This window comes from Thunnus albacares, chromosome 16 (genome assembly GCF_914725855.1).
Source record: "Thunnus albacares chromosome 16, fThuAlb1.1, whole genome shotgun sequence".
In the NCBI taxonomy this organism is placed as follows: Eukaryota; Metazoa; Chordata; class Actinopteri; order Scombriformes; family Scombridae; genus Thunnus; species Thunnus albacares.
The window spans coordinates 12221178-12234488 of record NC_058121.1 but is presented as its reverse complement, the minus strand read 5'-3'; the positions used below and the strand labels follow the sequence as shown (position 1 = coordinate 12234488).

Below are 13311 nucleotides of genomic sequence, written 5' to 3'. Positions count from 1 at the left end.
AAAAGTGCAGATTAATTTTCAAACTGGATGCTCAAATAAGAGTGTTGAACTGATGTATCCTTTGTGATACATTAATCTTTCATTGCGTTGGCTGCATGTATATACCTACAGTATTTTCAATAAAGACTCTTGGCAGCTGTTTCAATGTATTTCAAGTTTGAAAGAAATTACTTATGGCTCCCTTGTATAAGATTAAGTATTTTGTGGTGAACTGGTTTTGATATTATTTTATTGGTCCCATTGCCATTGCAACTTGTATTAATGACAGTTTATTGTACCTGCTGAGGTGCCTGCTGGTTTATCTCAACACCACTTGACTCCAAACTGGTCATCATCTGTATTTCAACACACAAGTAACAGACACACTGATTTTACACACTATACCTCATGCTTTTTGTGACACAAAACTTTTCACACTTATCTTACGCATTAGTTAAGGTGGTCTGTTTGATGTTGTGACTTTAATGTTATTTTAGTTTGTTGCTTTCGTACCTTGGCAGTTTTGATGTGCTGGGACACTTTGTCAAAGTTGCAGTTGAGCTCTGCCAGTTTGGGCTCCACCACATCTCGGCAAGCGGGCCCCCTGCTGGTCATCAGGATGATTGCCTGGTCCCTGACACTGTCTACACGCAGACTGATATCCTCCAGCTCTTCCAGCATGCGCTGAGGACAGACACAGAGTAGCTGGTCATCTATTTATCTGTTTGTGCTATCAGTCATTCTCCTCTCTCAGACAGGGTGGCAGAATAGCCTTGGAGCAGACCAGAGAGTTCAGCACAGTATGTACTGATCAAGGTTAGCAGGCCCAGGGACCTGCTGATATTTAGTGGAAACCTTCACTTGTCGAGGGAGAGGAAGGGAAGGGTTAAGAATTTAATATAACTGAGATAAATTATTTGACAGAACTACAAAAAGGGTCAGCTTCTCCTCTTCACTCATTTTCTCATTTAGCCACCCTCTCTCTTTCCCATACTTCAACAAACTCTCTTCCCCTTCCTTAATTATATCTTTTACTTTATTTTTATTCCTTTTGGTGACCCATGGCAAAGTTGAGCTACGCCATTAACAAGAACTTCATTAAAATGTGCTTATATTATCCAAGTAATACTCTTCTTGAAAATTCCCATCTAAACCAAACTGAAACTGTGGATAACCCAGATGTGTTACTTTAAGAAATTGTTGTTTTTTTACATTGCAGTATAGAACTAATCTTTTTATAAGTAAACGCATTAAGATATTTCTATACCAAGGGGTAACATTGGATTTTAGCAGAATGCACTTCCTGTAAGCTCTACAATTTTTACATATTTTTCAGACTTTACAATTAAACAGTAATTTGTATTAATGAATAACTTTGTAATGATGCCATGCATAAAGTCAGACTGGCAACCTCAAAATCTTCTGTGTACTGGGTGTACGGGTCCACACCTTGCGGCCTTTCTCCCTTAATTCATAATGCTTGTTTTCTCTCACACACTGGAACAACTGTCTCTCCTTTACCTTGACCACTTTTTCCCTCTCTGTCGGGGCGAGCCGCTCAGCCTCATCTAGGTGGATTTGGGTCTGGTAGAGCCAAGTGCTGATGTGAGCCAGGTTCTCATCAAAAATTTCCACTTCATTCTGGTGACTCTGCACACACACACAAAGAAAAACAAAGGCTCAGTGTTTTCATTAGGACATAAAAATGTTAATTACATATAAAACGTCCTCCTGCATTTTCTGTTTAAAAGTTTATTTCTTGGCCAATCTATTAAAATCAATTGACTAACAGGGTATAATCAGGAAATCTATTAATTGAATTGTAAATCTTTAAAAGAAAAATAAACAACAAATAAATCAGAACTTTCAAACTCAATTAACTTTTTAGGATTTCAAAAATTACCAACTGTGCATTAATTATTTCAGAATATTTGATATGTATTATAATGAAGGAAAAAATTACAGGAGATTTGTCATTAACACATAGTAAAAGCATTCTGAAAGGGACAGCTAAAACAAAAATGTATCCACTCCGGATTAGCCTGTCAGCTTGGAAATGTATTGTATAAGCATGCATATTAAAACTTAAAGCAGGTGGGAGAATCTACTTACTCAGAACATAAAATAAAGAACACAGAACTCTTTATTTATTAAGCCTTACTGTATAAAATATTTGCACTCACCAGCACAGCACTAAGCCAGTCCTCAGTTAGGGTGCGAACGCGGCCCCAGGCTTCATTGAGGCCACACAGTCGGTCCTCCAGCTGCACCTCGCTGCCTTCCACCAGAGTCTGCAGACCAGCGTTGGTCTCCATCAAGCTGGACAGCTCTGCCTTACGACGCTCCGACTCCTTCAGCAGGCCCTGGTGCAGCAACACGCACACACAAATAATGCAATACTGTATATTAAAAAAGTTCATGTGATGACCTCCAAGTTTCAATAATTTATTGCCATATCAGCTAGCAGTTGGTAGGATTTATCTTATTGCACCCACCCACACACACACACACACACACAGAGTCGTGTTTCTATCACTTCAGGGGACATTACATTGACTTACATTCATTTCCTGGAGACTTATCCTAACCTTAACCATAACCACTACTTGCCTAACCCTAACCCTAACCTTAACCTAACCATAACATAGCCCTTAAGTTACCTTAACTTTAAACCAAGTCTTCACCCTAAAATTAATGATTAACATTACAGGCACTTGTTTCTTGTTCCCATAAGGGAAGCAAGTCCCCACAACATGACTGTGTAAACAGATTTATGTCCCCGCAACATGAGGAATACCTGAACCACACACACACACACACACAAGTGATACAAACCAAAAACAGACTGCCTTGATACCCTAAGTTTTCATATAAACAACTGCATATACATTTGAAAACCTTTTAAAAAATGTACCTTGAAATATAAATTTGAAGGAAAAAAAATACATTTTTTGTTGTTGACTTGGTGTGAACCTGTGAGCCATTTACAATCCATCCTGTTTCTGGGGACGTAGTGTTTCTAAAGCAAGATGATTTCATTTTAATAATGTTGCTGTTGTTGAGTGTTTTGGACAAAGGGGTAAAAACGGGGGTTGGTTCAGTGTGGTAGATGATGTATAACTTTGAGGCCATTTCAATGAATTGGGGTCTCAGAGTGAGGAAAGCAGAATGGCAATTATGAATACATACTATTCTGTACAAAAAGGATGCTGCTGAAAGGGTGAGTATGGATTCAATTACAGCTGAAGAATTTCTCTTGACAGTCCCTTAGTTGCCCTCTCTTGACAATGTTGAAACAGTTTATTTCCAGTGTTAGAAAGAGGGAAATTGTTGTTCTCAGAAACATCAAATTGCCTCTGCTCCACCTACTGGCTAAAAGCAAAAACACTGCTAAGGAGATTTGATGACTGAATACAACCAGGGCTTTTCATTAGTTTTTTTCCTTCCTCTTTTTTTCTTCTTAATTAGAAATAAAAATAGTAAAATAGACTGCCCCTAAATAGGTCCACACACACAGACTACTACTCACATTTGCCCATGCAATCTCAGCATCAATGTCAGCCGGCATGTCTCCACAGCTGTTCTTCTCCTGGAGCTGAGCCTCACTGGTCGTCAGCCACTCATGCAGGGTGGCGCTCTCCTTCTGGAACTTTTGAGACAGAGACAAAGCTTTTTCCAAGTCCTGCTTGCCCTCTGTTACCTGTGAAGGAAAGGAACAAACTTGTCGTAAAATGGTTTCAGAGATGCTGAGTGATACTATAAATCCAGTCTGTGCTGTAGTTTGTAGAACATTGAAAGTAAATTTTAAGTTAAGTTACCTGTGCCCCTAGGTCATTGTACAGCAGTTTGAGAGCAGTGAGCTGTTCGTCCATGGCCTTGGGGTTCTCCGTCTGCTGTTTCTGCACAATCTGTCGACCTGTTTTTATCACCGTCTCAACCTCCAGCTTCACCTCACTCAGCAACTTGTAGAGTTTCTATACAGCGAAAAGAGGGGAAAAGTTTGGGTGATATAAACTGTGTGTCTGTGCCGGCAAAAACAGGTAGCTAGACCGGCAAATATCATTGTTTGTGTCTCCTTCTTTACATTAAAGTTTGCTAAACATTTGTAATTTGCACAAATTACATTGCAATCAGAGTTTGTGTAAAAGAAAGAAACTGCAGCTCTCACCATACAGCCGTTGAGGTGAGACTGGATCTTTTCCGGCTCCACGTCCTTGACATCCAGAATGTGCAGCTCGGCCTTGGCACCATCCAGGACCCTCTTACAGTCTAACATGCGCTGCTCAAAGTTAGCAGGCTTCTGGAATAGCTGGTACTTCGTGGAGATCTCCCTCAGTTTCCTCTGCAATGAAGTGAAGGGTGGGGTTAACAAACTTGGACAACAATATCACAATGCCGATTATACACGGCTGCACCACTACTTTTACAATGGTGCCATGAACTGGTATTTGTCTTGCATGTAAAAAAGTTTAGTTTAGATTTTTTATTTCTGCTCCACATGACAGATTATAGGGAGTATTGCTTCATTTATGTCATATGATTATGTTGTGGTGACAGCAGGAGGAGAAACCAGACAACAATTCCTGCAGTTCGTAATGTTTTCCAGAAGGAGTCACTGTTACCTGCAGCTGGTCCAGCATGGTCCCACCTCTGGCAGCTTTGCCATCAGTGGTGGGGGGAGGCAAGTTGGCCACGTTCCTCCTCCTCATCTCCTCAACTGTCACCTCGTGGGCTGCGATCTCTGCCCCGATGGTCTGAGGGAAAAGAAGGAATGAGTACAGATGCTATTTCATGTGTATTTATGCATTCATTATGTTTTTTCTTAGTGTTTGTGTACATATAACACTGTAGGACATATGTAGTACAGTGGTTTAGATAAATTTATAAGAATAATTTAGGAGTTGAGGAATGTTTTATGCTACTTAGGATCAATTTAACAACTAAATTATAAACTGTTTTTCATCATGTAACAGTACATTTATTTTACTACTGTTCCATAGGCCCCTAACTGGAGGGAGGGCCTTCAGACAAGTGAGTTAATAAGTGAGATAATACAGTATATGACGTAAGACGTCTTGTCCGGTGGCTCCCCTGAATGTGAGTGTTGTGCTTTTGTAGCGTACCTGTGCCTCCTGTGGAAGCTGGAAAGCGTCGATACGGTCAGTAAGGTAGGAGGTAAGTGTGTGGTCCAGCTGGCTCAGAGACTCCTGCAGTGTTTGAAGCGCCTGTTCGTTCTCCTTCAGTGTCTGCAGCTGCTGCTCAAGGCCAATCTGCCTGTTCACTGCCTGAGAGCGGAGGACACAGACGGCGAGTCTCAGCTTTAAATCTTCCACAGTTGGGTTCATCATTGCTTTTAGATCCACATAAGTATTATAATATTTCACAGTCAAGGTAAGATACGTTAATGCCCTGATAGCTGGAAAAGACTAAATATGGAAAATATCTGTAAATATATCAAGCATAACATGTACATAATGATGAAATAAACTCTATATAGAGTTATAGTGTTGATATAGCAGTGATTTACCAAAATATACAGATATTATATAACTAATAAAACTATATGTATGATTGTGTTGAGTATATTTATTTGTTCACAGCTTGTGCAAAAGTTTAGGAAGGATGTATTCAAATACAAATTCACTCTGAAATGAAAGTGTAGATCTTAATACTGTATATTGAAAATTAATCCAAATATGACTTGAAAAGAATAAATTTTTTCTACAGTAACAAACATACACACTGCTCACATTTGCTTACACAAAAAAACAAGGTCCTGACCTGGTGGTTGAGTTGCTCGTAGCGGGAATTGAAGGCCTCTAGTTTTTCGCTAATGAGTTCGTCCAGTATGCCCCCATCTATCAGCGTCTGACCCAGCTCTCTGATTTGTGTCCGGTTGTCCCCGGGGTGGCGAAGCACGCTCTCCAAAGACTGGTGGTAAATGGAGAACCAGGGAGAGAGGACAAGGTTAAACGTATGAGCAAAGAATCATGAAAATCGAGCAAAAAGGAAAGGAGTTTGAGGGAGTGAAATTCCAAAACAACGATAAAACAATCCTTTGATGAAGATCAAGAAAATTAAACTGCTTCACAGTTCCAACAAGAAATCCAGTAAATGAGTGAGAAAGACTCAAAAAGCTGAGCAAACAGATGGATTACAGATGCAGAAATTGCTGCGCTGGGTGTGTCAGATACAGGCAAACGGAAAAGAGATGATAACTGAACAAGAAATCGGAGACAAGTGAGAGAGAAGCTAGTCGAGTGACGGCGCTTGTTTGGATCCAACAGTCATTGTTTATGTGGGGTCATTAAATGTGCTTCTCCTTCCCGGAGGTAATGGACAGAGAGAGAGCGACAGCTGATTAGGACGGGGGTGAGAATGAGTTTCAAAAGGAATAGAACGGGAGAGCGAGAGCGAGAGAGAAAAAGAAAGAGTGGGTGGGAGACACAAAGAGTTTAAAAAAAACTGCCAAAAACACATAAGGACAAAGAAGAGAAGAGAAGAACATTGTCTTCAAGGGTCTTCAATTTCCTTCATCACTATGCAATGTTACAGAAGAAGGGCTGTGATTAAAGTGACTTTGACAGTCATGCTGCAGGCTGTCTACAGATATAGCAACAAGACAAAGCAGAAGAAATCTGGAAGACAGAGTCAAAGACAACAATGACATTAACAGACTTAGAATATTAAATGAGTTCCTGGATGTCTTTAGATCAAAGAGCAACTCCTTTCAAAAAAGGTACAGGAATAAGTAAAGAAACAGCAATTTTAAACATATTCAAAGATGGATGGCTGGTCTAACACAATGGTTCATTGTTACTTACATATTTATAAAGAAACTCATTTCCACAATAAGTAACAGAGATTCACCGTATGTTATCATGTGTCGACAGCCATGGAGGATGAATATGTGCATTTTAACAAAACTTTTTCTAAAAATAATCCGGTAGTTCTGATATAGTAACATTATTTAATTAACACAAGAGAAAGAGAAGAAGAAAAATATATGTAAGTATGTTTACAGAGTGTGTTTGTACCTCCAGAGCTTCATTAACAGCCTCAGTGCTCTCTGGTAAGTTGTCAGTAGCTTGGACCTTTTCCTCCAGGGTGCTGAGCCAACTCTGCTCCATGTCCAAATACTGAAGCAGCTCCATCCAACAGGACCAAACCTCCTACATAATATACCCCAACACACACAGACAGACCCAGTCAAAGACATTTAAATACAGTAGTGCACAACCAGAGAAACATAAATGATGTTACTATAAAGTGACAGGTCTATGAAGTTTGCACTAACTTACTATCTTAAAGGACAATATGAGAATACACTTCACAGTGACCCATTGAAAAAAAATCTTTAATACCCCTTATACTCAAATTAAGCTACAAAACTCAAAGAACAAAGAGGGGGTGGTGACTAATGGACTTCAGGCAAGTGTAAACATCAGCATAAGTACAACTCAGTGACGTGTCTGACCTTTACCCTGTAGAGGGCGGTGATGATAATCCAAAACAGTGCCTGAAACCTACAACTTTACACTCTCAGATTAGCAGTGAAAACTAGAATCACAAGTATTCCCTTCTAGCTTGTCTTGTTCTTCCCACGGAAAATAATAAAGGGCAGTCTAGAAAATAACACATCGCATAAACCAACATTTCATTCTAATGCTGAACCATGAGAGTTGCAAGTTGGTGGACAAATTGGGCGAATGATGCATAAAATTAAGAATTATTTTTATGTGAGTATGTGTCACAGCAGCTTTTAATACCAGAGACAAACTTTAACTTTTAACTCAAAGCCAACTTAAATGTGCTATGACACATGCTTCTGTATTTTCAATCCAAAACTACAAACTGTGAAGCTGTGGTGGAAATATATTTTTACAACAATTTTTACAGTAAGAGAGGTGGCCATCATTTAAACAACATTTTGAAGCCAATACAGTTAATCTGTCAGACGACCAATATTTTTAATCACAAACAGACAAAAAAAAAAGTGTCATCCTTTAATCTTCCCCAAAATAAAAAACCTCACATCAACACACACACACATTACCTCCAGGGTGTGGCACTTGCTCTTGAAGCGGTCACAGAGCTTGTGGTAGTTGGCGAGTACTCCCTCTAGCTCTGAGGTCAGCTCCTGCGCACTGCTTCCACCAGGGGGCGATGTTCTGGACACCAGCATGTTGATGCTGTCTTTCAGGATCTTCACCTTCACCTCCTTCTGCAGCACATCCTCTTTAGCCCTCTGTGAGAGATGAGGAGAGGTAAGAGGATGATAAAGACAGCAACAGAGAAAGAGAGTAAGACCCACACACAAGCGTTAAAGTCCCTTTGTTTCCTCCAAGTGTAAGTGTGCCCCCACTGGACTACATCCAACACCTCCATCCTCACCTTCATCTCCTCCAGTGATGCCTCTAGTTCCTCAGGACTCTTGTACTCAAAGTCCCTCATCAAAAACTCCTCATCGACCTGGGTCATCCACTCCTGCATCTCAGCCAAGTCCTTCCTCAGATTCACCTGCCTCTCTTGACTCTCTGCCACACGGTCCTGATGTCTCAGCAGCTGGAGAGAAAGATATGCCATCAAATAAACTGCAGAATGATCTAAGTAAGACTGCAGTTTATAGGCTAATTTAGAGCTGGCACTAAATCCTAATGTTTCCCAGTCAACATTGCAGAATATCAAACTGTAAATCCAAAGACACAATTAAAATGTGTTAATGCACTAAAGTGTATTTCTGACTTTGGACTACAGATGATTTTGACAGTTTGAGATTAATGAATCATATTCATACACATAAAATAAGCATTGTTATTATCAAACATATATCACATGAGCAAAAAAACACCTATTGCAAACTGAATACAAACAGAGGCACATAATAAAAAGTTTTTCTTCACCTGTTTGCTGAGCTCTTCCCATCTGCTCCGACACTTGTCCAACTTATCCTGCCCCCATTTGGCCAGCCCTGGGACCGCAGCCGCCTGCACAGAACTCACATTCTCTCCTATCTGCTTCAATGAACCTTCCACTGACTCCATCTCATTCACATGCTCCTTGATGGCAGAAGAACAACGAAAGAATAAAAACCTTAAGAGTAAGTCTTTATTTAACTCTTATAAATATCTGTAATCTCTTTCTATTGTTAAATAATTATGATGTTAACATAAACAACAGTAATAGTAACTTTTAAGTAATACAAGTATCATTACATGAGTACGTCAAAATGCGTTTTAAAAAAAATCTACCAATTTTTTTCATATTGTGCATCATCTTCTCACCTTGCACTGGTTAAGCTCTTCCTGTAGACCCTCTGTGTCGCCCAACCCCGTAGCATCCCGAGACAACAGTTCCTGAACTGCATCCAACCAACGTTCTACTTCCACCAAACGCACCTAACGACAACATTCAACCACTGTATTATTACCATTATATTCTGAACAATACTGTAAGACAAAAACATAACTGTTCCAGCTTTTCACTTTTACCAGTGACAGCTCCTCTACCTGATTGTCCTTCATGCTACCCAGGATGCACTGCAGTGTGCCTAGCTCCTCGCGGGCCCTGGAGGACAGCTGACTCCATCGTTGTAGTTCCGCAGGATCGGAAGCTTGCTGTGTTCGCTCAATCTCTAGACACAGACCCTGAGGTGAACAAAAGTTCAGGGTTAAAACAACATGTCTGAGGTTTGTGCAGAAGTGATAGACAAGCCTGGAAACTCTTATTGCCACTAAAGGTTTTGGGGTTTTTTAAAAATTTGATTATAAGGACACCCAAGTGATACTATTCTTTAAAGAGTTTGCCAGAATTTTATTTTTCATTTTTTTAAACAGTATTTTATTATTGGCAAGTATTTGGCACCAAGTGTCAATCAGTGAAACAACAACAAAAATGTGTATCATCCACCTTCTTGGGGGCTCCTCAAAACGTAGCTCCGTAGCACTACTAGTGGTCAAAATCTCTGCAGGGTACCTTTAATTATGTAGTGACTACATCCTGTATATAATTGTGTGTGTACAGGGACAATAATGTGTTGATAAAACCTTACAATCACATTAATGTCCTTGCCCACAAGTTAGTACACACTGGTGATTAAACTGCTCCCACATTTTGCCACATGAGAAAAAACAACTGACTATGTTATCACTATTGAATTAATTTAATAAACGGTTCCCATTTGTGTAGTGAAATGCGAGTGCATTTAAATGGGAATAAACTATACAGAGCCAATCGGATGGCTATCACCTCGGCTATCATTAGGCTAATTGCTAATAGAGCTCAGAGAGGCTGTCATGGGATTGTATGTTGGAGTGATCGGGCTAACTGACTGGCTGAGCGGCTCCACACTGAGCTGTTAGGGAGCTCCGTATTGCATGCACGGGCACGCTGCCCAGAATGTGCCACGACCCCGCCCCCTACCCGGCACCATGCCCTATCTGCCACGATAACAAGAGCTCGGACTGAGCCGCATTCCACCGAAGGATGGAGGAGGAGGAGAGAAACACACTAAACACATTGACACACATATCTCAAAACTACACACAAAAACACAGGGACATGCCACACACACCCTTTTCCTCCTACACAGCGGTCTGATACAGTGCAGAGGGAAGTGAATGACTGATAAAGGGGCCTATTGTTTTCTGATGGCAGTCTCAGATTTACATTCACACTGATATACTGTACAAGCACATAGACACAGACACAAACAAAGCAACCATTAAGAAAAACCAAGTGTAGACTCAAGAGTTCAGAAGGCACCTGTGTTATCAGCTACAGTCTCCACATACATAACATTCAAAACAAAGATAAAATGTTTGCAGACTTTTCTTCTATAAGAGGATGCACTTTTGTAAATTTCTCTTTTTCAAGACTGTCCTGGAAATGTTGCAGACTAATAAAAAAGTTAGCAAAATATGTCACGATGATAAAAATTAGAAGGAGCACATCAAAAGAGTAACACCTGAACACAGACTAAAAACAACAAATTTATTTATTTATTTTGACCTGACAAATCCAGCTGGAATCGAGTCATTGTCCATTTAAATACATTTTGGTGTCAGTGTACAAGTGTCAGTGTATAAAACTGCAAATAATGAAGTCGTACATAATGTTGCCAAAATGCCAAAGTCAAAACCATAAAAATAAATAAGACAAATGTAATACTATGTAATACTAAATAATTAATTAATGAAACTTTGTGATCATACCTTGCTTGGTATGATTGTTACCTGCACTTGGGAGATTATGTTTTTGGTGCTTTTTGTCTCTCTGCGCGGTAGTTATCAGGACACTTAATAGCAAATTAGTTATCATAGATTTAAATGAAGTTTGGTGGAACACTGACCACGGTTTTTCACTCATGTTTTTAATCATGAATTCATTTATCAAGATCATGCACCGCTCACCTGTGCCCGCTCCACTGCCCCCTCAGTGGTAGGGACGTCGACTACTCCGTCCCTCAGAGTAGCCAGCCTTGCCTCTAGACCCTCCACCGGGCTCGGTGTCATCTGATTGGTCTCTAGACTGGCTAAGGCTGGAATAAAGCAAGCAGAAGAATGAGAGAGAAAAGTTATTAAGTTATGGATCACTTCTGCATCAGGTCTTAAGCATCAGGTTTTCCACCACAAGGGGGCAGTGAGCTGGTTTGAGATCTCCCCATCTGTGTATGGGAGTGCATGTGTGGGTTTTCCATGCAGAGGATCCCAGATGTTTGACAGCATGTTTCTCAAAGTAAGTTAAATTATGCTCTCTTAACCTACTCCTATGTGTCAATCATGGCAGATATTTTCTTGAATACAATACAAAGCCAAAGTTAAGCTGTCATCAACTCTTAATGCAAATAACAATTACACAGTCCACATTTGTGGCTTCTTCACCCTTATTTGGTTTATTTCATGCTAACATTTCTTTCCTTATATACTTCTGTTCTTCTTCATGACTCTCCTTCGACCTCTCCCCTCCTTATCTGTCAGTGTTTTAATTACCAGATGATTTAATGCTTACATAATCAGGCTATGTTTATATTCACAAAGAGCAGAGATGGAGTATAACTGGGAGAAGTGGGGAGGGGTAGTGAGAGGCCCCAGCGAGAGGCAAACTGCCCTCAAGCAGAAACAAAATGGTTTTCCTTGGCTCTCATCCAAATCCTCACAGTCATAAAAGCCCAAGAGGCATAGAAAGACAGACACGCACAAACACATACACACACACACCTACAGTAGGGTCAGGAGCAGAGAGCATTCAAGTTTCCCTTTACAGACTCATTTTTGGAGAGCAGCGCACGTAAATTCCAAGACTAAAACAGTGACTGATTTTCAGGGCTGCTTCGAGTCCAAGTCACGTCGTCAGGTAAAGATGGAGCTGGCACAGGTATGATCTTACACTTGATCGCTCACGTATACACTCACGCATCTGTGAGCTTTGGAAGGCCATATAAGAGCATCATCCATTACTTGTGGCTGGCCAAGGATTCATATAAAAGCCAATGTTAAATTTACACTGGTGAGACTGGACTGCTGATCTTAGCTATCACTCTTTTAGTCTCCCTATAAACCTGAAAGTTTGAGCCAAGAGCAAAGAGAGATAAATAGGTCCTTGTTTTAGAGAGGGTTTAAAAATCTACAGACCTGCAGCTATCTGTAGTAAGAGGATGCCTCAAGGCTCTCATATGAATAGCAAATGGTGCTGTTAGTGCTGAGAAATCTGCTCAGAGTTTTGGAACAGCATTTCTCTCCACTGATTTAGCAAATTTTTTCCGTATAGTTAAACAGAAGTACCTTCGTTGACCTCTTGCTGTTTGCTCTGTAGCCGCTGAAGTGTGGAGGCGTGATGTGCTGATACCACCACCATGTTGTCCTTCAAAGAAGGCATGGCTCCCAGTGACCCCGCCTCTGCAGAAAGCTGCTCCAGTCGCGGGTTCAGCGCCGTGACCTGGACCAGTTGAGACTGAGGAGAGAGAGAAAGGAGGATGTTTATTCATTTGTATGCAATTAGGAGTTAATAGGCGTTGTGATACTTAAAACTGTAGAAAACATTGTTGATGTTATTGTAAATTTAGAAAGAAGAGAGAAAGAAAGGGAAATTTTATGTAGTTGGATCAAGATAGGGTTATTCCCATGACCAAAAAATAAGCCAGAAAATTTTGAGTGATGACATTGGATGAACAATCTGACACAACAGAAAGCAGCTGGGAATACATTTACAGCCAATAAGATTAGTGGTTTTCTTAAACATTTTAGGGACTTCTGTTTTTACTGATGAGACATAATGGAAAACGTATGTTTCACTAATAATGTTGTTTGTGTTGTATTTATGCTGTGGTTTGAT

The 13311-nt window shown here is 40.3% G+C and overlaps 1 protein-coding gene across 5 annotated transcripts in view; it reads right to left on the bottom strand.

Annotated features, from left to right (window-relative positions):
- utrn (utrophin) overlaps window positions 1-13311 on the bottom strand; it is a 182015-nt gene that overhangs the window by 130686 nt on the left and 38018 nt on the right. For all 5 annotated transcript variants that reach the window (XM_044329765.1, XM_044329764.1, XM_044329769.1 and 2 more), the window contains 18 exons: window positions 12762-12930; window positions 11391-11518; window positions 9489-9626; window positions 9264-9377; window positions 8883-9038; window positions 8374-8544; window positions 8036-8227; window positions 7017-7151; window positions 5761-5910; window positions 5103-5264; window positions 4602-4733; window positions 4148-4321; window positions 3798-3953; window positions 3509-3679; window positions 2163-2342; window positions 1501-1629; window positions 493-663; window positions 279-335 (listed from right to left, as the gene is read on the bottom strand). In XM_044329765.1, coding sequence (XP_044185700.1) covers window positions 279-335; window positions 493-663; window positions 1501-1629; window positions 2163-2342; window positions 3509-3679; window positions 3798-3953; window positions 4148-4321; window positions 4602-4733; window positions 5103-5264; window positions 5761-5910; window positions 7017-7151; window positions 8036-8227; window positions 8374-8544; window positions 8883-9038; window positions 9264-9377; window positions 9489-9626; window positions 11391-11518; window positions 12762-12930 — 2685 coding nt within the window. The remainder of the gene's footprint in view (window positions 1-278; window positions 336-492; window positions 664-1500; window positions 1630-2162; window positions 2343-3508; window positions 3680-3797; window positions 3954-4147; window positions 4322-4601; window positions 4734-5102; window positions 5265-5760; window positions 5911-7016; window positions 7152-8035; window positions 8228-8373; window positions 8545-8882; window positions 9039-9263; window positions 9378-9488; window positions 9627-11390; window positions 11519-12761; window positions 12931-13311) is intronic.